Below are 27,537 nucleotides of genomic sequence, written 5' to 3' on the forward strand. Positions count from 1 at the left end.
AAAACAAAACAAAAATGAGAACGAGTCTTTCCAGCCCAGCTCCCAAACCCCAAACCCCATGCCCAGCCCTGCTCTACAGAGGCAATGCCTTTCAACCCTCTCAGCTATTTTGCTCTTGTTGATCATCCATATTCCTAAAGATTAAACTTAAACTTCTTTCTTTTTCTCTTTTCTTTTCTTTTTTCTTCCTTCCTTTTTCTTTCTTTCTTTCTTTGTCTGTCTCTCTTTCCTTCCTCTCTTCTATTCTCTTCCCCCCTACCCCCGCCCTTCTCTTCTCTTTTTGTCTTTTTAGGGTCGAACTTGCCGTATATGGAAGCTCCTGAGCTAGGGATTGAATTGGAGCTGCAGCTGCCAGCCTATGCCACAGTCACAGTCACCCCAGATCTTAGCCATGTCTGTGACCTACACCAGATCCTTTAACCCACAGAGCAGGGCCAAGGATCGAACCTGAATCCTCATGGATACGAGTCAGGTTCTTAACCCACTGAGCCACACAGGAATTCCTTAACTGCCATTTCTTTTCTCTTCTTTTTTTTCTTTTCTTTTTCCACTTTTTAGGGCTTCGCCCAAGGCATATGGAGGTTCCCAGGCTGGGGGTAGAATTGGAGCTACAGCTGCCGGCCTACACCACAGCCACAGCAATGTAGGATCTGAGCTGTGTCTGCTACCTACACCATAGCTCATGGCAACGCTGGATCCTTAACCCACTGAGCAAAGCCAGGGATCAAACCTGCAACCTCTGGATACTAATCGGAGTTGTTTCTGATGCACCACAACAGGAACTCCCTGTATACACTGCTTGTTTTATAAATGTTTTCTGAGCCCCACTGAGGAGATTCATTTATAGACTAATTTTCTTCATGGTATCTCTGGTTTCTCTGTGTTTGCTGGCTTTGGTCTTCTCTTCCAAACAGGAAGTTTTCTTCGGGGTCCTGGAACAACTTGGCTCTCCATTCATGGTTAAGAGAGAGAGGTGGAGAAACACTGTGTAGGGGCAAGGTTCACAGCTGGTGCACCCCTCTCTCGATGGGGGTTCTAAGTAGGCATTTCCCTGGGGCACTGCCACAGATTGAATGTCTCCCAAAATTGTATGTTGAAATCCTAACCCTCAATGTGATAGTATTAGGAAGTGGAGGGCTTTGTGGGTGATTCAGTCATGAGCGTGGAGCCCTCATCAATGAGATTAGTGTCTTTTTTTTTTTTAAGGCCAAACTTGCAGAATATGGAAGTTCCTGGGTAGGGGTCAAATCGAAGCTGTAGCTGCAGGCCTGCACCACAGCCACAGCAACACCAGATACGAGTTGCATCTGAAACTTACACCAAAACTTACAGCAATACTGGATCCTTAACCCACTGAGCAAGGCCTGGGATTGAACCCACATTCTTATGGGTACTAGTCAGCTTCTCAACCGGGTGAGCCACAAGGGAACTCCGAGGTTAGTTTCCTTATAAAAGAGACCCTTCTTCCTTTCCATCATGTGAGGACACAACAAAAGCGCAGCCATCAATGAACCAGGAAGCAGACTCTCACCAGGCAATGAACCGGAACCCCTTGATTTTGGACTTCCCAGACTCCAGAACTGTGAGAAATACATTTCTGTTGTTTGTAAGCCACCCAGTCTGTGGTACTTAATTAAAGCAGCCTAAAAAGACCAGGATAGGAACCTTCCAATGTCAGTATCTGTCAGAACTTTCCTATTTGATGACTTGGTCCTTGCTGCCCAGATTCTGGGAAGAGATGGGGACTGGGCTAGGGGCTCACCCAGGCAGAATCTCACAGTTCACCCTCTGTTTTCTCTTTTTTTCCTCTTTTCAGTCACTCTCTTTATCCCCATCCTTATTGTGCTGTGACTCCCGTGAGTAGAGGTCCCTACCTGAGTCCTTAGAAGAGAAACCCTCTAGCTTCTCCCCAGTGGGATAGCCTGGCTTTGCTGGCTGGAGAAAGGGGACCTGGGGAGTCTCATTTTCCAGGTAGAGATGTTCAGCCATTCCCCTGTTTTCAGTCTAGAATTTGTCCCAGACACCTCCAAGTATAAAGACTGGATCCTGGGTGACTCCTTTTTGCTGGCTCTGAGGTTGTAGCTTCCTTTATTCTGCTGAGCCCTCTGTCTCACTTCCAGTTTCAGTACCTGGTGATTAGTTCTCATCTGCTGTGCTTTCCTGTCCCTTCTCTGTGTCCTTAGGAATTTATTACTCTCTTACTCCTTTGCTGTCTTTTAAGGGGCTTAGGGACCAAGCAAACATAAATGGGTCAAAAGTGGTACTTTTTTTTTTTCTTTCTTTTTGCAGCCACATCTGCCACTTATGGAAGTTCCCCGGGCCAGGGCTCAAATCAGAGCTGCATCTGGGACCTACGCCTCAGCTGCGGCTATACTGGAAGCTTAACCCACCGAGCAAGACCAGGGATGAAACCCACAAACTCACAAAGACAACATCAGGTCCTTAACCCACTGAGCCACAATAAGAACTCCAAAAGTGGTACTTTTGTACATTGCAAGATGTGTGGACGAGACTATTGTTAAGACTATACTGGACAGGAGTTCCCATCATGGCGCAGCAGAAACAAATCCGACTAGGAACCATGAGGTTGTGGTTCGATCCCTGGCTTCACTCAGTGGGTTAAGGATCCGTCGTTGCCATGAGCTGTGGTGTAGGTTGCAGATGCGGCTCAGATCCTGAGCTGCTGTGCCTGTGGCATAGGCTGGCAGCTAGAGCTCTGATTGGACCCCTAGCCTGGGAACCTCCATATGCCGAGGGTGTGGCCCTAAAAAGACAAAAGACAAAAAAAAAAGACTGTACTGGACAGATAATAGAGAAAACATGGACAAGCAGAATCTGAGAAGGAGATGAAACTGGGGGGCCCTTTGTTGTGCTCTGGCTTTCCCAAAAACCCAAACAGTCCTGCTGGCTTCCAGGCTCTCAGCTCTGAGCTGAGTATGGAAGCCCTTTGGGCTCTGATGTCTTTAAAATGGGAGAAGGGGGAGTTCCCTGGTGGCTCAGCAGGTTGAGGATCTGGTGTTTTCACTGCTGTAGTTCTGGTTACTGCTGTGGTGCTGGTTCGATTCACATACTGTGGATATAGCAAAAAAAAAAAAAAAAAAAATGTCAGAGAAGCGTATGCTAGCTCCCCTGGGACTTGATATATCTCACCTACCTGTGACCAAGTCTGGACCTGGGCAAGCTGCTTCCAGAGAAAGAAAGTGACAGACAGAGGCGAAATTCAGATGCCTGGCACCTTTGAAAGGAGGAGGGCTGCTCTGGGGATTGCTAACCACAACCATGATGTCGTCAAAGGAGTCAGAGAAGGATGGGGGTAGAGTTACACCGGGTGCCAGAGACCTGCTTCCCAAGATGCATCATTCAGGAAAAGGGAGGGCCCTGCCACACAGCAGGGCCAGAGAAAGGAAAGACTGGTGTGTAGCAAGATTATGGTATTTGGCATTAGAATGTGAGAGTCTAACGCCCTGGCTCTGTGTGATTTTGGGCACACCATTCAATCTCTCCAACAATGCTGCTCACCTCAGGCCATTGTTGTGAGGTTCAGATGGAGCAGCCCTGTGCTTGGCACAGGATAGGTACTCAAATACGGCTTGTGTTTTTGTTTGTTTGTTTTTATCTTTTTAGGGCTGCACCCAAGGCATATGGAAGTTCCCAGGCTACGGGTATATCCAAGCTATAGACACTGGCCTACACCACAGCCACAGCAACATGGGATCCGAGCCACACCTGCAACCTACACCACGGCTTACAGCAACGCCTGATCCTTAACTCACTGAGAGAGGCCAGGGAGTGAAGCTTTGTCCTCATGGATACTAGTCAGGTTCATTTCTGCTGAGCCACGACGGGAACCCCAGACTGTGCTTGTTAACATATTAAGAGAGATGCTAGAGGCACAAATCTCTCTGCCTCCTCCTACCCGCCCCCGCAACGCCTCCACCCCCCCCCCCCACCATGTTCCTCTGTTTAGGAGCATGAGACCAGCTCCCTCCCACTTTACCCCCCACCCCCCACCCCAGGGAAGGATGCCCAGGCCCTCCCGGTATTTTGCCCCTTGGGGACTGCCCACTGTCCAGTGATCCCAGGAAGGAGCAGATCTGAGCACGCCTAGGCAGCCCTACCTCCAAGTCTTTGGTCCCTGGTGCCCTATACTCAGAGCCCAGCCAGAAGTCTCAGGAGGTGAATGGGAGTCCCTGGGGCCCCTCCCAGCATCCAATGTGCCCTGCACCTTCCCTCCCATCCATTAAGAGTCAGGCTGGGAGCCTCATGGAACCAGTGATCCCTTCATCCCATGGAGATCCTCACCCCTTCACAAGTCATGGGACCCCAAACTGCAAAGCCTGGAGTCTCACAGGCACAGGGCAGGAGGCACGGGATAGGTGGACCCAGCTCTCCTCCTGCTTACCTGCTGGAGGAGCTAGAACAGAGGTCCTGGAGGGCACTTGTGTGCAGTGGGAGCTGATAAGGCCTGGAATGTAGTTAGAGGGGCCACGCCACACACAGGGTCACACAGACACCTGCGTGTCTCTCACATTTACCCTTCTTACACACAGCTTTGCATACACGGACCTGCTGCTGCTTCTTTTTTTTGTCTTTTGTCTTTTTAGGGCTACATTCCAGGCATATGGAGATTCCCAGGCTAGGGGCCGAATTGGGGCTACAGCTGCTGCCTACACCATGGCCACAGCAATGCCACATCTGCGACATACACCACAGCTCATGGCAACGCCAGATCCTTAACCCACTGAGCGAGGCCAGAGACTGAATCCACAACCTCATGGTTCCTAATTGGATTCATTTCCACTGCACCTCGATGGGAACTCTCAGACCTGCTTCTTATACCAGAGAACACATTTCACGCTCTTGCCCCTGAAGCAACACACACACACTCTCTCTCTCTCTCACACACACAGACACAGACACACACACACACTTGCCTTTCGTTAGTTTACATTTAAGGTCATGAGGAGGGTTAGAGGGGATCACAGGGAGTTTTGTAAAATTAGGCTGGCTAAGAACAGATTTTAGAGACCCATTAGCCTCTTCCTACTTGCAGATTCATCAGAGAAAGGATTGGTCCAGAGAATAGAGAATAACTCACTTAACAGAATAGGTGGGGGGGGATTTAATTCCTTTCTCAGAGGTACAGAGACATGCCCCAGTCTGTTTGGTGGATGAAATATCAACAGCCTCACCCTATCATGCCGTGCTGGAACATGAGCTCACAGCAGTTCAGTAATTTGAGCGATCCTGGAGGAGGGTTTCAGGGTAGAGATGGGGGTGGGGCCGGTTGTCATGTTCCCATGACAGCCCATCTCATTGCCATAGCAACAAGATTCTGCCTCCATTCTTTGGAGTCCTGCTTTCTGCAATGGGTGGAACACTGGTGTTTCACGGAATGGCAGTGGACGCCACAATCCTTGTGGGAGAGAACATTTCCATTCTACACCAAGCAGGGTAGGGGGAGCCTGAGGCTGTCGAATAGGGCTGGGTTTTCTTGTGGTCAGAAGCCTTACATTTCCTGGGATTCCCCTACTGACAAGCTCTACTCCTTCCTACAGCAGTTCAAACTCCAAGGCTGTTGGGGCCCCCCAGGAATGTCCCCACAAGGCAGGCTGACCTTTCCATCACAGCTGACTCAGAGGGAAACCTTGCCAGAGAGGCTTGGTGGTCTGATGGCCTGAAATGTCTTGCCACTCACTGGCTGCCTGAGTTATTTATCTTTTTGAACCTCGAGATTCTCACTTGTGGAAATGGGGCTAATACATGCTCAGTCCCTTGGGTGGCTCCAAGGATGTAGATAAGTGATGCCTGTAAAGTACTGGACCCATCCAGAGTTTCCCAGGGTCAGGGGCAGGATGGCAGATGGATGGCCCAGCCCACTATTGACACATCTTGCACTTAGAGTGAGGCTTCAGTGTCTTGTGGCCAAGCACCTGAACAGGGGTCTGACTGCAGGGCTGGGATGATAGTTAAGCCTCAGTGGAAGGGGCATTGGTGGATCAAGCTGTCCAGTTGGCTAAAAACTAAGTACTTAAGCCACCTGCCTCCCCTTGGCTGGGTCTGTGCTACTCAGAGTGATCTCATGGCCCGCTCATGGCCCTCTACAAAACATTTGTTACTGTCTAAGGTGACACTAAGTCTAGGAATTAAGACAGCATCTTCAGAAGTTTTTATAGAAACTTGATTTTTTTTTTTTTTTTTTTTTTTTTTGGTCTTCTTAGGGCCACACCTTAGGGAAATTCCCAGGCTAGCGATTGAATTGGAGCTATAGCGGGCCTATGCCACAGCCAGAGCCACACCAGATCCGAGCCATGTCTGTGACCTACACCACAGTTCACAGCAATGCAGAATCCTTAACCCACCAAGCAAGGCCAAGGATCAAACCACATCCTCATGGATACTAGTAAGGTTCTTAACCCACTGAGCCACAACAAGAATTCCAGAAATCTGATATTGCTGAAATACCCAAGCAGCATCTAATTTGGGCTTAAGTTACTTTAAAATTTTTCAGTCTTTTGCAGATTCATTTTGTGCGTGCGTGTGTGACTAGCAGTATTGATCTGCCCCAGATTAGGGGAAAAAACAACCCAATTTTTCACCACTAGTTTGAAAAGCATTGGCTTTGACAACACTTAAAACCAGCTAAAAGTCCAGTTGAGAGAGAAGGGGAGCAGTCTCATCCACGCCGCTAGCAAAAATGAGCCACAGATCACAGGTGGGGTGAGTCGCACTGCATTTCCTTTATTGTTTCAGGTTGAAATTCCAAGCCCCTCCCACTTCCCCGCCCCCGCCCCGCCCCGCCCCCATGCTTGGACCCGCCTCCCGGGTTTGAAGGTCTCAGTCTCGCCCGGCGCCTTGGTTGCGGCTCCCGGGCGGCGCCGCCTGCCGCTTTCCGTAGCGCAGGCCGAAGGAGTTCCAGTTGTAGGCGGACAGGTCCTTCTCCCGCTGCACTAACACCGCGCCCCGCGGGGCAGGGATCAGGCGGCTGCGGGGGGTGCACAGGCCTGGCCGCTGGGGCCCCGAGGAGCTCTCGGGAGGCTGGCACGATGAGGTCCCCCGAGGGTTCGCCTCGGCGGCAGCGGGCTTTCTCTCCGCACACCGCGGGCCCTGCTCCCAGGGAGCCTGGAGCGGCGGCGGAATGGGCCGCGGGCCTAGGACAAAGTCGCAAGGAGAGGCTGTTGTGAGGCCTGCCACCTGGGAAAGACGGCTCTGGACCGTTTGCTCATCCCCCCATTCTCTACTTCCCTTTTGTTCCTTTTGTCCCTGGGAAGCTCAAACCTCCTTGCCAGGCACCACCAGCATCTTAGCTTGGGTGGTTAGGCCATTTGTTCCTTCCTCCTTCAACAGAGCTTTTTTTTTGGTCGTCTTTTTTCTTGTCTCTTTTCTAGGGCGGCACCCGCGGTATATGGAGGTTCCCAGCTGGGGGGGGGGGGTGTCTAATCGGGAGCTGTAGCCACCAGTGTCTGCCAGAGTACAGCAACACCAGATCCGAGCCGCGTCTGCGACCTACACCACAACACCGGATCCTTAACCCACTGAGCGAGGTCGGGGATCGAACCTGCCACCTCATGGTTCCTAGTCAGATTCGTTAACCACTGAGCCACGACAGGAACTCCGACAGAGCTTTGATTTCTTATGTTTTCCAGAATTATCTGAAGTATCTTTTGTAATAAATTACTTTGTTTTAGGAAGCAAACAGGGTAGAGCTTGGAAATAAAACTAAAGTGTATACTGGACACTCAGCTTTACATTCTTTTCTTGGCTCATTGGCTGGCCACCTGCCCCAGATTCACACCAGCTTCCCACTAGACCTTGAGCTCCTTGTGGGGGTTGGGGCCATGTTCATTCATCTCTGAGTTTCTCAGAGTCTTGAAAATAGTGCTTTGCACATAGCAGGGCCTCAAAAATGTTCAATATATGAAAGTTAATGAGAGGCTTGCAGTTACAGAAATCAAGAGAGTGAAGCTAAGACCATTGTGCCCCTACACCCCCAACACATGTGACTCCCCTAATCAACTTTTCAATGAAGAACAAGAAATTTCTGGGTCACCTTAACCAGCTCACCTCTCCCACTCTGGGTATAATCTCTCCCCTTCATACTGAGGGTTAATGAGGCTAATTTTAAGGCACTTCATATGCAAGGCTCATTAAGTTAACTCTAATTTTTGGCAGTGAAATAGTGTGACTATCTCTGAGGAGACAACGACCTCAGCCAATTGTTCTAAGAGGTCAGTGGGAAATGAGGTCTGGGGTGTGAGTGGGCATGTACAGGTGGGTAGCTGGCTTGGAGCCTTGCTCTCGGATGCCCTGGCATACTTTGGAGGAGTGTGGGCATGGTCTGCAAAGTGATAATCTTCCTAGGAGGGCCCTCCCACCTCGCCTGGTGTCAGGCTGAGATGGGAGGGACGATGGTGTCCTTTCCAGCGACAGCCACCATCTCAGCAGTAGGATGACCGCTTAAGCTGTTGTTTTTAGCCTCACCTAAAACCTTTTGCCAGAAAGAGGCAAGAGCTCAGTGTCCCCAGGGCAGTGGTAAGGTTATTTCCCGGGGTGTTCTCCCTCACCCAGAAAGAATACCTGATCCCAGGAGAGAAGACTCCCTTGGCAAAGGGCCATGTCCTCTTTGCTCTTCGAAATCTGATAGAGAGAAGGCTGCCAGTTCCATAGCTAGAAGAACTGAGGTCCCTGGAGGCTAAGCAGACCACCTTGACTCCTGACTTGGGGAATGAACCCTGTCCTAGCTTATGCCCCATAGAGGGCATTTCAGGAGCCCAGCAACTGCTGAGTTTTTGCAGCACTGGACCGAGCGACTTTGGGAAGCTTTCTTTGCCTCTTTGGGCCTTGGTTTCTCCAGGTCATCAGTTCCGCAATGAATGCATAAGGTTGACAAATTATTAAGGGTCTGTCCTTTGATCTAGGTTTTTTTTCTTTCTTTTTTTTTTTTTTTCAAATTCCCCATAAAGAAACTGAGGTCACTGATCAAAGAAGCTTGCATAGTAAATTCCTTCCCAGCAGATCTGCAGAGAGATGGTTGGCACAGACCAGAGAAAACCATGAAGGGGCTCGGTGATTAAGAAACACCTGAACTTCGGGGAGCCCCCTGTTGCCCATAACAACAGCAAGCCATCCCTTGCTTACAAGGTTAGTGGGGCCCCAAAATGTGTTGCATGTGCCAGCCAGTCTTAGGTTTCCATTAAACGTAGCATTAAATTCACATACTAGCTATATCTGAGAAATACGGTCCCTTTCGTTTTGTGACAATTCACCTGCCCCCTCCCACCCTTCTTCCAGACACCTCATACCTGTAGATCTAGGATTCTCCATGGGTGCCACTTTTTCTAATGTCTCCTTGAAGGAAGTGGCCCAAAGAAAGAACATCAGCTGCCAAAAAACCAGTGCATTCATCCTGGTGAGAAGATGCAGGTTTTGGAAGTGACCTGAGGCCAAGACAGAGAAAGGGAAGAGGGATTCAGTCAGGTACGAGTCTGGGCTGGGTGCTGGGGCAGATCCCGGTGCCAAGAGACAAGAGGTGAACAGCCCCTTCCCCAGGAGGCCCCCAGTGGAGGGATGAGTCTGAATAGCATGGAAATGGGACTGAGACTACTCGCACAGTAAAGTCCAAGCTGAGCCCTTGCTTGGCGAGGATCGTCAGGGAGGGCTTCCTGCAGGAAGAGAGGCCAGTAAGGTTAGGAAGGAAAGAAGGACAGAAGGAATCGAGGGAGGGGAGGAGGGAAGGAAGGAGGCAGCCATCCTGGCGGTTGGGAAATGGCCAGGATTCTGAATCTCAGAATCCTGCAGTGAGCAGGGAGGGGTGGAGTGAAGTGGGCAAGGAAGTCTCCTGAATGGAGGATGCTGAGGTCCCAGTGTTTTCTCTGGAGCCTGGGAGCAGGTGCGTCTTCCCTCCATGCTGGGCTCTGCATCAGTCCACAACTTTCTGTGCTCCATTCTCCCCGTTAGAATGTGCCTTCCAGAACCTGGCCCAGTTTCCAACCCCTGCTGTAATAGGAATTTAATTCTTTTGAATTACATGAGTCTGAACAGACACAGCATGGAAATGGGACCGAGACCACTTGCACAGTGAAGTCCAAGCTGAGCTTGGAAAAAAGGAAGAGGCAATCATCCTGCTTGCTCTCATAACCCTTAACAGCCTTGAAGACTATCATTAAATTGTCTTATTGCCTGTCATTCAGGAAAGAAAAAAACTCCCTGATGTATCAGGTCAATTGTCTCCATAATCTATTCTCCATGGGCTCTGAGAGGATATGAATTTAATTGACATCATGATTTTGGCCATTGAGATGGCAGCTGTGTACCCTGAACCCCCTTCACACCCCTTTTCCTCTCACCCCATCCCACCCCCAGCTCTTCCAGCTCCCAAGGCTGATTTCTCTTTGAAAAAGTCATCAGGCACCTGAGATCTTTCAACAAACATAATTAAAGATAAACCACTGGCGAGCCAAGCAGCGCAGCAGGCTGAGCAGAAAGGGTGTGGGTACCAGATCTAAAGGCTCGAGCCTCTCTCTGTGGTCAAGGGGCAAGTGGGGGTGGGGCTATCATTTTTGCCCATCAGCTTCTAATGGTTACACAGCCCCATCTGTCCCTCTGATCTTGCCCCAACTCTCTGTCCCCCTCTCTGCTCCCACCTGGATGCAGGCATGGGGTAGCATAAGAGGGGGATCAGGAGGCCTCAAATCTGGCCCCAGCTCTGCCCTCTCCCTCTGTGAGACTAGAGCAGGTCACCACCCCCTCCTCTGGGTCTTAGTGCTCCATGCAGAAAATAATAGTTTTGATCAGTCTGGCCACCAACTGCTCCCTCAGACGGTCACTTATCCTTGCAGACTTTGGCTCTGTGATACCCTGAAACCCAGGTCATGGCTTTCCGCACCTGCCTTGAGGCCTGGGGTAGGGTGTGGCATCGAGGCAGGATCAATCCATTAGGGAAAGAAGAGTGTAAAACCATTTCTTTTGTGGCTTCAGACCATGGATGCATAGGATCCAGGTTAGTTCAGAGGTCATTCCTGATCAGCACCAACTGGGTGTTGCGCTAGGGGCTACAGATGCACAGGTGTGCTCAGGCACAGGTGCGTCCCCCAGGCCCTCCCCTGAGATCTAGCACAGGACACTGACACATGAGACCATCTTAAAATAACATGGTAAATGATAGGCTGGAGGCTCTTGAGTACGTGATGGGGGTGGGGTTTGGAAGATAGTGGGGGTGGGGTGGGGGGTAGGAGGGGATAGGGGATGGGAGGTGGGGTAGTAGGGAGTGAGGGATGTCAGAGCCCATGGGAGCCTGACCTGGAGGTGCAGGCAGGTGTTCTGCAGTGGATGGCACTTGAGCTGAATTTTGGGGCACAAGTCAGCCAGATGAATAAAAGTTGACCAGGTTTATGGAGAGTGGTCCCCGCAGGGGAGCTGGACCTGGGTGTGGGGGGAAGCACAGGCCCTCCAGCCTGCCAGGAGGGTGGAGCTTTGCTGAAGAGGAAGAGCGATGAGCCTGGGGAAGGGGCCACACGCCGCCGCCCACCCCCCTGCCTGTCACCGGGAGCAGGGATCTGTGTGAGCCATGAGCCAGCCGGAGGGGAATATGTGACTTGCGTTTCTTGGATGGAGCACTGGGGCTGCTCTTCAGAAACAGGCTGGTGAGTGAGGACAGGGGACTGTGCAATTAGAAGTTTCCTTCTTTGCACTCCTCTCACCTGTACTCCATCCTCCCCAACCCATCATAGGAGCACTTACCATGTGCACCATGTCGGAACTTCAGTTTCCCTCCCAAGACCCGTCCCTAACACACACACACACACACACACACACACACACACACACACACACACACCCTCCACCAATTCTGGGTTCACTGCCCAGCACAAGGGCTTTTAACACATGTGGTAGAATTAAAATGTTGGGAAAAGAACCATCAGCTTCCAAGTGGCCATGAGTGGCTGTTCTGCAGTGGGCATTTTTGTGGTGCCCCTGCCCTAAGGGTTTTATACCTAGTGAGTGACAGAAATTCCAGGCCTGGTTGGAAAGCTTTTGCAGTATGGCAGCTCCCTTCTGGGGTGACCCCATCTTTTAGTGCGGGGTGGGGGTGAGGGGCTTCGGGGAACTCAGGGCTCTTTGGTTCCAGCCCCGTGAGCCCTAGGAACTCCCCAGCTCCTTCCCAAAACTTCTGGGGCCTCTCATCCCAGCCAGAGACTTCTTCCCTGCACTTAATTCTCTCACAGAAAGGATTCCCCAGGTCTTGGCTGCATAGAGTACAAGTTCATCTATTTATCCAGACATCCCAGAATAGTCTGGCCAACCCAAACATCAGGGAAGAGCAGCACCCCCTCTGCCTGCCTGGGACACGTCTGTCAGCCTTGGAACTGAATTCCTGCTCCCTCCTTGGGTGCCTCCCTGGGTCCAGCCAGACCCCTCTGCTGTGGGTACCTACCTTGTCCTGGCCCAGAAGGAGCGCCACGAGGTCCCCGAGGTCTCCGAGGTGATGACACTGCTTGGGTGGGAGACCACTTGGAGGAAGGGGAGCTGGGCTCCTGGGCTTGCTCTCACCAGCTCCTTGGTCACATCCCTTTTATAAAAGCCAGATGACGTCTCCAGGCAAAGGCCCCCCTCTGCTTCCCCCTCCCCGCTCCTCTGACCCCCTCGGAGAGAAGAGCACTCCCGCTCTTGAGGGCTGACTCCCGCCTCCAGGTCCTCAGGACTGAAATCAGCCTCTTCCTCCCCCTCCAGAAGCCTTCCAAGCCTGGCTTTCTGATGCCCACCGGTTCTTTCCAGCCTCCTCACCCGCTTCTCCCCAGACCCACCGAGAGACCCATTCTGCCCCAAACAATATGGAAATGGATTATTTGAGGAGGGGGTGGTGGTGTGGATATGCGATGTTCCCTCCCAGACAAGAGGCACCACACAGCCAGTGTGAAATGAGCAGGACACAGGGGAGGAAGGAGCACAATCTGCCCAGGGGAGGTGGGGGTGGGGGTTGGGGGCAGGTGGGGAGTGGGGGTGGGGGTGGGGGCGGGGGGTTGGAGGTGGGAGGAAGCAGAGGGTGAGGGTGGGGTGGGGGGAGGTGGGGGCGGCAGCGTGCTCCTTCTCCCTGTGCTGCTCCCAGCTCTTGGCCAGCTGGGGTCTCAGACTAGACGGTGACTCCTGGGCTGGGAGGGGGGAATTGTCACTTTTTTCTTCCTTCCTTCATCCCTTCTTTCCCCAAACAGTTCCTGAGCACGTGCTCAGTACAGGGTCTGGAGAGGAACATGACAGGTCTGTGAGCCGCTGGCTAAGAAAGTTGTGCAAACTGGCAGCTCTAGAAAGTGGACATACCTGGGAGGTGCTGAGGGGACAGGAGCCTTCCAGGTGCAGTGTGGCCTGGGGTGTGGCCCCACCCACGGTCATGTCCCGTGGCACCTCGATCACACTGTTTTGGAATTGCTGTGAACCTCGCTGGAAGCAGTGCAGGCCTTCCCTCAGCACCTGCTCCATTGCTCCATAGAGACCCAGGGGCCCTCATAGAGACTTGCTATGTGTATGCACGGCAGGGCACTCCTGTCTCTCTTGGGCCCTTGGGTGAGGGGCTCCCCAGGACAGAGATGGGCTCTCAGAAGGTAGGGGCTATGTCTCCACCCCAATACAGATGCTGCAGACATCCACCTAGTTTGTAGTGGAGAAGAACTTCCTGTCAGGATGGGGATTAAGACCCATCAGTTATTTATGGAGTTCCCGTCATGGCTCAGTGGTTAACGAACCCGACTAGGAACCATGAGGTCGCGGGTTCAATCCCTGGCCTTGCTCAGTGGGTTAACTATGTGGCGTTGTCGTGAGCTGTGGTGTAGGTCACAGATGCAGCTCAGATCCCGCACTGCTGTGGCTCTGGTGCAGGCCAGCGGCTACAGCTCTGATTAGACCCCTAGCCTGAGAACCTCCAGATGCCGGGGGAAGCGGCCCTAGAAAAGGCAAAAAGACAAAAAAAAAACAAAAAAAAAAACAGTTATTTAATATCTACTGCTAACAGGGGCTCACACACACATTTATCTCACTCATTAGGACTAGTGAACACCAGGGTAAGAATGAAAGCCTTTTTATGAAAGCAGACCTGCCCCTTGTCACACGAAATGATATGTGTGGGCCTGCCCCGAGTCAGGGACTGGACTTAATGGGCTAGAGACACTGACTTAGACTCTTAGGCACATTCACAGCTTGGGGATTTAATCTTTGCCTTTTCTCTGATAAATACAGAGTGGGATGTGATCCCAGCCCAGGCTGTTCTCCGTGGGGCCCTGGATCTCTGCTCTCAACAGTCCTAAACAGCCTCTTAAGTTGACGTGGGGAGTTGAGGTCAGTCACTCAGCTCTATCCTTCCTTCTGGACTTGGAGAGGTCCAGGTATGACGGGGACATGAGTCAGTGCGGGGTGGGGGCCTGATGGGGTGGCCCCCATTTCCTTTCCAGCCCCCTCCGCTGATGATCCAAATTCAAGGAGCTTATCTCTTGCTGTTCAGACCATTGAGCTGGTGCCTTGTAGCCTCCGGAACAGCTGTGGGAGCCAAGAATCATTACTCCAGACAAAGAGTCGAGAGCAGACTCAATATCTAGGTTATTAAGAAGCTGGCCTTGAGAGCCAGGAGCAGAGCCAGGTGCAGATATGGAGAGGGGGCTGCGGGGGTGTGCCCAGCTGGCAGGCATGTCAAGATGCTGGCTTAGGGCCTCCTTGAACTTCTCAGAGAGCTTATGTTCTGTTAGGTGCTTCAGAGAAAGGGAGGGGCAGGGGCTGGGGACCACTGCCCCATGCCTGCCCCAAGGAGAGGACAGACTCTGCCACCTGCTTATCCTGCTGTCGTTGGCTGTCACACATCCTCTCCATGCCTGGGGCCCAGACTCGGCCATCTCTCCAGAAATCTGGCACTGGCTGGCTGGGTCACCTGGACTCCCTAAGTCTCTGTCCCCTTGGCTCTAACAGGGAGCTATGGACAGCCACTGTTCTCTCCAGCCACACCTTAGGCACAACTGCTCATGGGTCCCCTCATCTCATCTCCTCTTGACACCTGGAGATGGTACAGGGAGGGGAAGAGAAGCTGAGACCACCAACCTGGGGAAGGGGGTTTAAGGGGAGATGGGATAGGGTCTACTGTGCTCTTCTGGGGGCAGTGGACTGACTCCATGTGCTCCCCCACCTCAAGGCATCACCACCAAGCCACGAGCATAATCCACTTACCGCACTCAGGAAGGGGATGTTGGAGGTATTACCCAGGAAGCCAAAGGCCACAGGGAAAAAGCCCCTAGGAGGGGAGAGGTGGAGGGAGGGGTCAGTGATGGCCCCAGAGGGGAAGATGAGGTCCCCCAAAGACTCCAGCTTTGGCTTCCAACAGAGCAGGCCTCCGGGCACTGGAGGGCAGGCATGGTTCTGCACCCCTGGTTTTTGAGAGGCAGCCAAATGGAGCAGTTAAGAATGAAGGTCCTACCATTTCTGAGTGGATCTACCCCTCACTGGCACCTGTATGCACTTGGGCAAATTCCTTAACTCTCTGAGGCTCAGTTTCCAGCTGTAAAATGGGTTTAATAAAAATAGCATCAGAGTTCTTGGCATGGCTCGGCATAAACGAATCTGATTAGTATCCATGAGGACACAGGTTCAACCCCTGGTCTCACTCAGTGGGTTAAGGATTCTGTGTTGCCATGAGCTGTGGTGTAGGTCACAGATGAGGCTTGGATCTGGTGTTGCTGGGGCTGTGGTGTAGACCAGCAGCTGTAGTTCCGATTCAACCCCTAGCCTCAGAACCTCCATACACTGTGGGTGAGGCCCCAAAAAGATAAAATAGGAGTTCCCATCATGGTGCAGTGGAAACAAATCCAACTAGGAACCCTGAAGTCGCAGGTTTGATCCCTGGCCTTGCTCAGAGGGTTAAGGATCTGGTGTTGCTGTGAGCTATGGTGTAGGTCACAGACATGGCTCAGATCCCATGTTGCTGTGGCTGTGAGGTAGGCTGGCAGCTGTAGCTCTTATTCGACCCTTAGCCTGGGAACCTCCATATGTCATGGGTGTTGGCCTAAAAAGCAAAAAAAAAAAAAAAAAAAAGACAAAAAAAAATAGTATCTACATCATAAGGCCTTGCACAAAGAAATGCGTGGGGGATGCTTATTTGCTACTGTCTTCTCCTCCCTAGACTGGATATGAGCCGCCTGCTGCAGGTTTCCTGGGCTCCAGGCCTGGATCTCTGTTAGAGACCGTGCCCACTTTATTCAGAGCCCCACTCTTCACCTCACACACCCTGGTGAGAGGTACAGTGACAGGTACACAGCAGGCGCTCAATGTTTGCTGATGGATGGGCTGATCCCTCCAACTTATCTTTCAGCCTGTGGTTGGGGGAGTGTCCGCCTGAAGCCCCTCCCCAGTTTCCACCCTTCCGAGGCCCCCATCTCTTGCAGGATAAAGTGTTCTTTAGGTACTGGTCATGCTGCCCCAAGCTGTGTAGACCTGATCTCAGCTGCTCAGAGGCCCCGCTGAGCCCATCCAGGGGTAACGGAGCTGCACTCACTTGAAGAGGCTAAAGAAGCCGTAGGTCTCCAGGCACATGCCCAGGAGGGGCCAGCGCAGAAGCACAACTAGCACACCCCCCAGGAAGAAGCTGGTCCCCTTGAGCTTGTGCCTCTGGAAGAAGAAGGAAAACGTCTTCCTCAGGCCGATGATGAGGGACAGGCCGGTCAGGAACAGCAGCTGCAGAGGAGCAAAACAGGGGTGAGCTCCCTGGGATAAGGGGCTGGGGCTGGTGCCACGCAGCAGACATGGGGCAGGACTTGTCAACCCTTCCGGGAGGGACAACATGGGAGAGGGTGAGCCAGCAACGAGCACAATTCCCAGAGCCTTGAGGAACGTGAACCGGTTAGGAACACCCATGCCCAGAGGAAGTGGGGGCGGGGGGAGACCGGGAGACCTGCAAAGGCCTCTAGCATGTTTCAACCCAATTTCTTGGATCTCAAGTGCTTCTTCACACAGGATGTCATTTCTTTTCTTCCTTCCTTCCCTCCTTCCTCCCTCTTTCTTTCTTCTTCCCTCCTTCCTTCTTCTCTCTCTCTCTTTCTTCCTTTCTAGGGCTGCTCCATATGGAGGTTCCCAGGCTAGGGGTCAAATCAGAGCTGTAGCCGCCGGCCTGCACCACAGCCACAGCAATGCCAGAACCGAACTGCATCTGTGACCCACACCACAGCTCACGGTAATGCTGGATCCTTAACCTATGAGCAAGGCCAGGGATCGAACCCATGTCCTCATGGATCCTAGTCAGGTTCATTAACCCATGAGCCATGAAGGGAACTCCTTCCATACCTTTTCTCTTGCTGTTCCATCCACCTGGAAGTGCTTTACCCACCCCATCCAGTTTTTTCTAAGTTCCTCTTCATTCTTCTCCTATCGGCATATTCTCTTCTCTTTAAGCACCTCGTTTCATAGCAGATGTTTCTCTTACAGAGATTTTACCTCTGTCCTTGCCTTTTGTGTTGATGTAACATTCCTGTCCCTAGGAGATGGGTTTCTGATGGGGGACATTGATGGACTCATCTTGGCACCTCCAGGGCTTCCCCAGAGCCTGGTGGGAGAATCCAGGTCCTCAGATTCTCTGTGCCCAGCAGGTCTCACCATCCATCCCAGCTGCCCTTGCCTGGCCAGCAACGGAGATCTCAGGTAGGTTTACAGGGCTGGGGGACTCACATTTCCGAAGGCGAGGAGCACGGAGTCAAAGTACAGGAGCATCCCAAAGAGGATAAAGAAGATGCCGAAGCCGGTGGTGCCCACACCAATCTCTGCAACAGGCAAGGAAGTTGTGTGGATTGGGCTTTGGGAGAGGCTGGGTCCTGGAACCCCCGCTCCCACCATTGCCACTGAACAGGTGCCCTCTGGGGTGGGGGATGGGGTGGCTCTTTTTCCATCCAGGAGTTGTGGCTTCTGTGTCCTCAGAATAACAAGGTGGGAAGGGAAGGGAAGAATGGGCACACATCTATGTTGAGCACCTGGAAACTGCTGGTCTTCTCAATACACTCTGGCATCCTGTCCTCACAACAGCTCTATGAGGTACCTAGTGCTACCCCCCCGCCTTCTGTTTTCAGTTTCCTTTTGTCTTCAAATGCTATGTTATCTAGATCACTATCGGGGATGGCTCTGCCTATTCTGTCCTGTCCTCTTGCAGTTGGGAGCCCAGTGCATACCAGGGCGGAAGGGTACCACTGAAAATTCACAGCCACCAGCCTCCAAAGGGTCTTGGAGCTGCCCAGCTGACCTGCCCTATTTCTTAGGACGCTTGCCCTCCTGAACAATTCTTCACACTGTCTCCTTCCTTCTCTAAACCACCCCTGTCCCCAGCTTTCTGTTCTTTTTTTTTTTTTTTTTTTTTTTGTCTTTTTATGGCTGCACCCAAGGTATATGGATGCTCCCAGGCTAGGGGTTAAATTGGAGCTGTAGCCGCTGGCCTACACCACAGCCACAGCAACGCAAGATCTGAGCGACCTATACTACAGCTCAGGGCAACGCCGGATCCCTAACCCACTGAGCAAGGCCGGAGATTGAACTCGAGTCCTCATGGATACTAGTCAGGTTCATTAATCATTGAGCCGCGGTGGGAACTCGTGGACATTTTATTGGGTTTTCATTTTTTGTTGTTGTTGTTAAAATATCCACATGCCCATCCTGTAAACACTTAAGTCCAGCCTCTTACTCATTTTGTAGAAATAGCATACATTTCTCAAATTCAACTTCATGCCTTCTCTCCTATATTATACTTTTTTCTGCAACAGTCATTGGCTGGCTTACATGATTATTAGTGTTCCAACTTGTTCTGCAAGGCCTTTCAAAGGCTGGTGCATTTCCAGAATTTTCCTGCAATGGAGGCAGCCGCTGCTTCTTATGAGCCAACCTGAGTGTTTCCAGCGTTCAGTGGAGAAACTACTCCGTGATCATGAAACTATGTAGAAAAGGGTCAGAAATGGTGTTTCTCACACACAAGACTCAGACCTTCCTCTGCCTCTCACTGGTGGAGTAGCTGAGGGATTTCAGTCAAATTACCAGCCAAGGCTCCTTCTGAAGTGCTTGGGGCAGAAAGCATGGCGGGGGGGGGGGGGGGGCATGCCACCGGGATGTGTCCTCAGAATAACAAGGTGGGAAGGGAAGGGAAGAATCGGCACACATCTATGTTGAGTGACTGCAGTTCCCCCAGCTGGAGGTCATCCAGGACTCCAGGCTCTGGAGCAAAGAACAGCTGGGAGTCTCAGGGAACAGAGAGGCCTGGCTTGCCAGGGCGACACCTGGGGAGAAGGCGGGGGGGGTCTCCCCAAACCGCAGAGAAGCACCAGGCTGATGGCAGCCCAGAGGCCCTCTTTGCACACCGGCCCGGACGCTGCACCTCCAGAGCAGCTCTCAAGAAGAGCCAGGCTGGGAGTTCTCATCATGGCGCAGCGGAAACGAATCTGACTAGGAACCGTGAGGTTGTGGGTTCGATCCCTGGCCCTGCTCAGTAGGTTAAGGATCTGGCGTTGCCATGAGCTGTGGTGGCATTGCCATGAACTGTGGTGTCGGTCGCAGACATGGCTTGGATCCTGCATTGCTGTGGCTCTGTGGTGTAGGCGGGCGGCTACAGCTCCGCTTGGACCCCTAGCCTGGGAACCTCTGTATGCCGCGTGTGTGGCCCTAAAAAGCAAAAAAAAAAAGAAGAAGATGAGCCAGGCTGCCCCCCAACTCCCAACTCTGTATCTTGTACTAACTGAAGCCGGATTTAATGCTTTTCTTATTCCAGGAAGCAGCTACAGTGCCAAGGACAGCAGTCCCTCTGGCCTGAGGCTGTGCAAGGGAATCTCAGACACCACACACTTCCTCTCTTCTTCCCTCTTTGTTTTTGTTTTTTGTTTTTTGGTTTTTAGGGCTGCACCCGCAGCATATGGAAGTTCCCAGGCTAGGGGTCAAATCAGAGCTGGAGCTGCCAGCCTACGCCACAGCCACAGCACTGTGGGATCTGAGCTGTCTTTGACCTTCACTGCAGCTCACAGCAATGCTAGACCCTTAGCCCACTGAGCAAGGCCAAGGATTGAATCCGTGTCCTCATGGTTCATAACCCTCTGAGCCACAGTGGGAACTCCCCTTCTCTTTTTAAAATCAATATCAAATAGACAGAAAAGTTGCAAGGACAGTACAAAGAATTTTTTTTTCCTGAACCATTTGAAAGCAGCTGCCACCGGCTATCTCATCACCCCTGAATACCTGGCTGTGGTTTCCTTTATTCTCCCGTTCAGCCGGGATACAACCTTCAAAGTCATAAGATTGATACATTCCTATCATCCAACCCTCAGACCCCATTCCGGTTTCACCAGTTGTTTCAGTAATATCACTGACAGCCATTGCATGTGTCATTTGGTTGCCATGTCTCTTCAGGTTGTTTCATTTGGAACAATAGTCTCTCCTTGACATGACCTTGACACTTTTGACGATTCAGGCCAGTTTATCCTGCAGCTGTCCTTCTATTTGGGTTTTCTGATGTCTCCTCATGACTAGATTCAGGTTATGCAGAATATCAACAAGAGGCAATGCTGGGTTCTTCTCATGCCATCTACTAGGTGATGCACGATTTCAAGTTGACCTGTTACTCATGTTTCTTTTTTCTTTCTTCATTTTTTATTTTTTGTCTTTTTAGGGCTACATCCTCGGCACACGGAGGTTCCCAGTTTAGGGGTCTAATCGGATCTGTAGTCCCAGCCTATGCCACAGCCACAACAACGCCAGATCCAAGACGTGTCTGCAACCTACACCACCGCTCACGGCAACGCTGGATCTTTAACCCACTGAGTGAGGCCAGGGATCGAACCTCTGTCCTCACCAATGCTCGTTGGGTTCATTTCCACTGAGCTACAATGAGAACTCCTGATGATGTTTCTTTAAGCACTTCATTAAGGGGGAGTCTGCAGGCCCCTCCACCATCAAGCTACCTTCTGGCTTCCACCCCTACCCAGCCAGGATGCCCCCCTCCCCCTGCTCTGGCTCCAGACCAACCCCAGTGTGAACCCTCCACCCACTAGGGCTCTGACACCTGCCCCGGGCACTGCCCTGCTTCCACCTCAAGGCTTTAGATCAAAATTGTTCAGAAAGAGGAAGGAAGGAAATGAGAAGAGACGTCTTGTTTCTTGTTTCAAAATTAACAGTAATTAATAGTAATAATAGCTATCACTCATGAACACGTGGTGCCAGGCAGTCTAAGCACTTGAGACGTATTAGCTCGTTTAAATTTCCCTAACCACCTATGAGTAGCTATGCCATTAGCCCCATTTCGCAAACAGAACTGAAACACTGAGAGGATAAGTGGAGTGTCTCAACCTGTGCCCAGGGGTGCACAGCCAGCAGCTGGCAGGAGTCTGGTGTGAACCCAGCAGTCTGGCTCTAGAGAAAGTACCTTTAACCAATCCGGTCCAGTCCACTTCTGCCCTCACCTCCTCCATAGCCACTGCTCTTGCTTGGGCCTCCTGTCACATCCACCTTCCCAAATGCAGAGGACAGGTGTCACGCCTCATCTATCAGCAGCTGGCCACTCCTGTCTTGAAATATCCTGTCGTGGAGTCCGTGACACCATATTCTTGGTTTTTTCTCGCTCTCCTGGCCACTCTTTCCCAGTCTTCTTTGTCAGCTCCCATTTCCCTCTCTTCCTCTTGGGGGTTTGAATTACTCAGGGCTCCAGCTCAGTTCTTTTCTCATTCTTTTTTTTTTTTTTTTCTTCTTTTTTGACCTTTTGTTGTTGCTGTTCTTTACGTCTTTTTTTTTTTTTTTTTTTTTTTTTTTTTTTTAACGGCCACACTCGTGGCACATGGAGGTTTCCAGGCTAGGAGTCTAATTGGATCTAGAGGTGCCAGCCTACCCCACAGCCACAGCAAAGCCAGATCCGAGCTGTGTCTGAGACCCACACCACAGCTCACAGCAGCGCCGGATCCTTAACCCACTGACAATGGTTCCTAGTCGGATTTGTTTCCGCTGCGCCACAATGGGAATTCCCTCTTCTTTTTTTTGACTTTTTAGGGCCTCACCCAGGGCATATGGAGGTTCCCAGGCTAGGGATCCAATTGGAGCTGCAGCTGCCGGCCTATGCCACAGCCACAGCAACTTCAAATCAGAGCCACATCCATGACCTACACCGTAGCAATGCCAGATCCGTAACCCACTGAGTGAGGCCAAGGATTGAACCCGAATCCTCATGGATACTAGTTGGGTTCTTAACCCGCTGAGCCGCAATGGGAACTCTTCCTTTCTCATTCTAGTTTCACAGGGATTTTCATGGCTTTAAGTATCTCTTGTGTGCTGACAATGTTGATATTTGTCTTTCTAGCCCATGCCTCTCTTTGAGCTTCCAAATTCTTATCCAGCTGCCCACCTGGCATATCTCTTTCTCTGTCCAAGGTGTCTTAAACTCAGCAGGTCCAGACTAAGCTATTGATTTTCCATCCTTAAAGCTGCACTTCACTCGGTTTTCCCCAAACGAAAAAAATGTCATCACCATGAACCCAGCAGCTCAAGGCAGAAGCCCAAGGGGCATCACTGAGTCTATCTCACTGTTCCTGCCATCTCCCTCCTTCATTCAATCCACAGCTGAGTTTTATGGCTTCTTCCTCCCAAATGTCTCATAAAAAAATTTTAAAGTATAGTTGATTTACAATGTTGTATTAATTCCTCTTGTACCAGATGCATCTTGAAAGTTGTCCATTCCTCTCCACTCTTACCACTTAATTCCACTTATCTCCTTCCCGGACTCCTGCAACATTCCCCAGTTAGTCTCTTGCTTCATTCCTGCTAGCCTCTTATCCCTTCTCCTCACCACAGTCAGGGATCTTGGAAAACGTGTAATCCACTCATATTAGCATTGCCTAGAATCTTCCATGGCTTCCCACGGACTTAGACCGACACAGAGTCCTCCCATGCCTGCCTTGGCTTTCAGACCCCACATGATGGGGCTTAGACCTGCTTGTCCAGTTTCATCTCCTGCCCTTATCACCCATGCCTGCCATACCCCAACCACATCACTGTTTCCATGGTGAGCCTTCTTGCCTTGGGGCCTTTGCACATGCTGTTTCTACCCACTTGTTTCCTGCCTAACACACTCTCCTCCTTCAGATCTCAAGGCGGGTGTCAGTTTCTCAGGGATATCTGATCCACTGTGTTTCCTAACTTAAGCTGGTTGCCTCATTTCTCTCTCTTGCAGGACTTCGCACATTCTGCTTAGGACTTAAACACATGTTGGTTTAATAAAACGTGGGCTTGCTACTGGGCTCGCCACTGGGCTCAGCCCTCAGTCCTCTTCTCTTTCTATATTTCTTTCCCCTCAGGTTCCCAACTGGGGGTAGGGTGGGGGAGGTGGCGATTTTGTTCCCCCAAGGACCTTTAGCGACATCCGAAGAGATTTTGAGTCTCACAAGTGGGAGTGAGAGAGTGCTACTGCCATCTAGTGGGCAGAGGCCAGGGATAGCGCTAAAATCCTGTAACAGACAGGACAGACCCCACAACAAAGAAGTATCCTGCCCCCAAATGTCAGTAGTGGGGAGGCTGAGAATCGGTATCCAGGGGACCTTCTGGTTTTGTTTTTGTTTTTGTTTTTTGTCTTTTTGCTTTTTCTAGGGCCGCTCCTGCGGCATATGGAGATTCCCAGGCTAGGGGTCTAATTGGAGCTGTAGCCGCTGGCCTACGCCAGAGCTACAGCAACACAGGATCAGAGCCGAGTCTGCGACCTACACCACAGCTCACGGCAACGCCGGATCCTTAACTCACTGAGCAAGGCCAGGGATCGAACTCACAACCTCATGGATCCTAGTCGGATGCGTTAACTACTGAGCCATAGGAACTCCTGGGACCTTGGGGTTTAAAATGCCCTCTCTATGCTGGCAACTCCCAAATGTCTCTCTCCATTAGAGACTCACATACCCGACTACTGCTTGAACATCAATCTCAACACATCTAAAACCCAACTCCTGCTTTCCCCCTACCCAGCCCTTCCGACTGCACAGGCTGAACATACTGGAGGCATTCTGGACTTCCTTCTCTCACATCTCCCATCCAGTCCATCCATGAATCCTCTCAGCAATCTCCGTAGCGTAGGTCCAGCATTGACTACTTCCCACCAGTCTGCTGCTACCACCCTGCGCCTCTTCCATCATCGCCTCTCCCCTCAGAACCGGTCTCCTTCACCATCTCTTGCCTCCAAACCAGTCTCTCTGTTGCTGACCCCACCCCTCTACAGTCTGTCTATTCTCAATCCAGCATCCAGAGTGACTTTTTAAAAACATAAGCGGATCACATCAGTCCTCTGCACAAAACCCTCCAATGGTTCCCCATCTTATGAAGGTAAAACCAAAATTCTTAGACAGCCTGGCCTCTCCATGACCTTCCTGACTAACCTACCTACTAATCTCCCCTTTCCTCACTTTGCTCCAGCCACACCAGCCTCCTTGTTCTTCAAATACATCAGGTCTGCTAATGCCCCAGGGCCTTTGCACTGGCTGTCCCCTCTTCCTAGAACATTGCCCCCTCCAGAGAGCTGCATGGCTTTGCCTCCTCACTTCCTATGGGTCTCCGTAGAAGAATACCTTCCCAGGGAAGCGTTTCCCTACCACTCTAAACAAAATCTCTCCTAGCCCGCACTCCCAAGCCTCCTCAACTTGTTTTATTTTTTTCCAGAGGACATATCACCATCTGACGTACTACATACTAACGTCTTTATCTGCTCATTACCTGTTGCCTCATTCTGGAACATAAGCAGGGAATATGTCTGTTCCCCTCACTGTTGTATACTCTGTGCCCAACAGAGGAGACACATTTGTTCAGTGAACGAACGAACAGTATCCCTGGTTCACAGATGAGACATTGGCTTTAAGTAACTCACCCAAATGAAACTCACGGAGCTATAGTTCTCACCTGGACCTGGGGACTGCCCTGCCCTCTCTCCTGAGGGGAAAGATACTTAGGGGTAACAACAGTGATTTGGGGAGGGGATTTGGGTTTAGTTTCTGATAAGAAAGGGCCCAGGGTCACAGAAGACCCTAAGAGTTTGTGGGGGAAAGATGTCTAAATAGACAGAGAATCTACCAGGTCTGCCTTTGTGGTATCCCAGGTTTAAGAACCCTGAATGGGTTCCAGCTTGAGTGCTTGAATAGAAACCAGCCTCTGGCTACCTGGGGGTCCTGATCAAGCCCCATCCCCACCTTGTGGAAGGCAGGGAGCCACACCCCGCCCTGGCCCTGCTGCCTGCCTGGAGGATGCCAACACAGCAGCTCCCAGCCACCGGCTCCAGAGGTCGCCTTCCCGGTTCCCCAGAGAAAGGTCCCTGTTGGGAGGGGCTGCTCTCCACCCACTGCAGCCTGGATTCCCAGTTCCAGGCCAGCCGCCTCTACAGCACCGGCCCCTCACACTCACTCTGCCATTCGGTGATGGAGATCATGCTGCAGGCTGCCTGGGGGACCTCCCGGGTGGAAGCTGGCAAGGGGCGAGGAGCAGAGAGGACCGAACTTGTACATGCTCAAGGGAAGCTGACCCTTGGCAAGTTGTGAAATGGGCCTCTGGTAAATCATTAACTCTAGACACACACACACACACACACACACATACACACACACACACACACACACACAGCTGCTTGAAGTCACACCCTCCTTTGCTCCTGGTTCTTCCCAGAGAGCAAAGCTCCCTCCCATGCGCTCCGCCCACCAGGAGAAGGCCCCGCCCACCCGACCCTTTTATCTCCTTCCCCCCACGCCCTGAGGCCGAGTTCAGCTGTTTCCATCTCTTTCGCAAAACTTGGGCTGTTTGTGGAAGAACTGGGGTCTAGGGGCACCTGAATTCCTTACATGGTTTGGTAGAAAGTGGGGGAAGAGTTGGGATCTGTTTCTCTTTGGAAAACTACTAAATTCATCTTGTAAGCAGTTTGCTCGCTTTCTGTTGGTACCCAGGCTAGACGCTAGAGGGCGAAAGAACTGACTAAAACCTGTTTCTGATAGCCTTAAGGGAGGGCCAGGCTCAGTTCCATCTAGGGCAAAAAACGTCCCAAGGGAGTTCGACGTCCTTTCCCCCAGCGGTGTCCAGCTTTGGACTGTGACGTTGAGCTAAAGGAATATGAAAGATGAATTTACGCTTACGGTAGGGCTGGACAATGATTCAGGAAGCTTGGTTCTGGCCCACCTACCTGCTGTGTAGACGTGGCTGCATCCTTTCCTCCCTCCGTGGGCCTGAAAAAAGAGAGGCTGGACAGTTCCCAACGTCAAACCCGCTAGAGCCAGCACCCTCTCTGTAACATCCCCCCTATCCTGCAGTGCAATTCATAGATAATATGACCCATCTACATACACCATTTCAAAATAACTTAAATCTAATTATAATAAAGAAGAAAAAATTATAATAAAACACAACGTCTCTCAATATATAAGTGTTCAGGAAAGACTTACCAGAAGGCATAAATAAAGTAGGCAGATTGCTTGCACCTACTTGTAATAAGTTTGAATTTAAGAGAAATAGAAGAACTTCCCATGGTGGCTCAGTGGTAACCAACCTGACTGGTACCCATGAGGACGAGGATTCAATCCCTGGCTTTGATCAGTGGGTTAAGGATCCTGCGTTGCCATGAGCCATGGTGTATGTTGCAGACACAGGTTGGATCCCAAGTTGCTGTGGCTGTGGCTGTAGCTGTGGCCGGCAGCTGCAGCTCCAATTTGACCACTAGCCCAGGAACTTCCGTATGTGAGGGTGTGGCCCTGAAAAAAAAAAAAAAAAAAAAGAGAAAGAGAAATAGAAGACTAGGGTCATGATATACCACACCCCCCAAAAAAACCCCACCCAAATAACCCCTCTCTCCACACAAGAAAATGAAAGAGGAGGGAATGAACACTAGAATAAAACCTGGTGTTAGATAAGTAATAACAGACCAGATGTACTTGCACAAAAAAAGAGAAAGAGGGAAATAACCTTCAGTGAAGTAGAGATAACAAAACAAGTTAGAGATGGCAAAGTGGAGACAGTGAGGGAACATGATGTGAAGCCTAAATAAATAAATAAATAGGGTTTGATGTATATGTGTATATATATATATATATTTTGTCTGTTTGACTTTTCTAGGCCTGCACCTGTGGCATATGGAGGTTCCCAAGCTAGGGGTCCAATCCGAGCTGTAGCCGCCAGTCTACGCCACAGTCACAGTAATGCCAGGTCCTTAACCCACTGAGCAAGGCCATGGATCGAACCCACAACCTCATGGTTCCTAGTCAGATTCGTTAAACACTGTGCCGCGACGGGAACTCATGATGTATGTGTTATTAAAGTAGCTTCCCGGAGTTTCCATCGTGGTGCAGCGGAAACAATCCAACTAGGAACCATGAGGTTGCAGGTTTGATCCCTGGCCTTGAACAGTGGGTTAAGGATCCAGTGTTGCCATGAGCTGTGGTGAAGGTTGCAGATGCAACTCGAATCTGGCATTGCTGTGGCTCTGGCGTAGGCAGATTAGACCCCTATGCTGGGAACCTGCATATGCTGTGGGTGCAAACCTAAAAAAGACAATAA

The 27,537-nt window shown here is 51.1% G+C and overlaps 2 protein-coding genes across 4 annotated transcripts; both read right to left on the reverse strand.

The window, feature by feature from the left end:
• Nucleotides 6,721-12,970, reverse strand: KISS1 (KiSS-1 metastasis-suppressor). 2 transcript variants are annotated; one of them, XM_005656644.2, is made up of 3 exons: nt 12,434-12,970; nt 9,303-9,437; nt 6,721-7,151 (listed from the first exon to the last, which is right to left on the reverse strand). In XM_005656644.2, the coding sequence occupies exons 2-3, from the start codon at nt 9,403-9,405 to the stop codon at nt 6,838-6,840; spliced, it is 417 nt and encodes a 138-aa protein (XP_005656701.1). In that variant the 5' UTR covers nt 9,406-9,437; nt 12,434-12,970; the 3' UTR covers nt 6,721-6,837. The 2 variants fall into 2 exon arrangements, with proteins under 2 accessions (XP_005656701.1, NP_001128436.1); NM_001134964.1 differs by lacking the exon at nt 12,434-12,970 and having other exon boundaries at nt 6,827-7,151; nt 9,303-9,433.
• GOLT1A (golgi transport 1A) lies at nt 14,176-25,552 on the reverse strand. Of its 2 annotated transcripts, XM_003130111.5 has the most exons (5): nt 25,405-25,549; nt 17,689-17,780; nt 16,523-16,701; nt 15,202-15,265; nt 14,176-14,523 (listed from the first exon to the last, which is right to left on the reverse strand). In XM_003130111.5, exons 1-5 carry the CDS (start codon nt 25,427-25,429, stop codon nt 14,485-14,487), a joined length of 399 nt encoding a protein of 132 aa, XP_003130159.1. In that variant the 5' UTR covers nt 25,430-25,549; the 3' UTR covers nt 14,176-14,484. The 2 variants fall into 2 exon arrangements, with proteins under 2 accessions (XP_003130159.1, XP_020918872.1); XM_021063213.1 differs by having other exon boundaries at nt 14,176-15,265; nt 25,405-25,552.

Source organism: Sus scrofa, chromosome 9 (assembly GCF_000003025.6).
Source record: "Sus scrofa isolate TJ Tabasco breed Duroc chromosome 9, Sscrofa11.1, whole genome shotgun sequence".
Lineage (NCBI taxonomy): Eukaryota > Metazoa > Chordata > Mammalia > Artiodactyla > Suidae > Sus > Sus scrofa.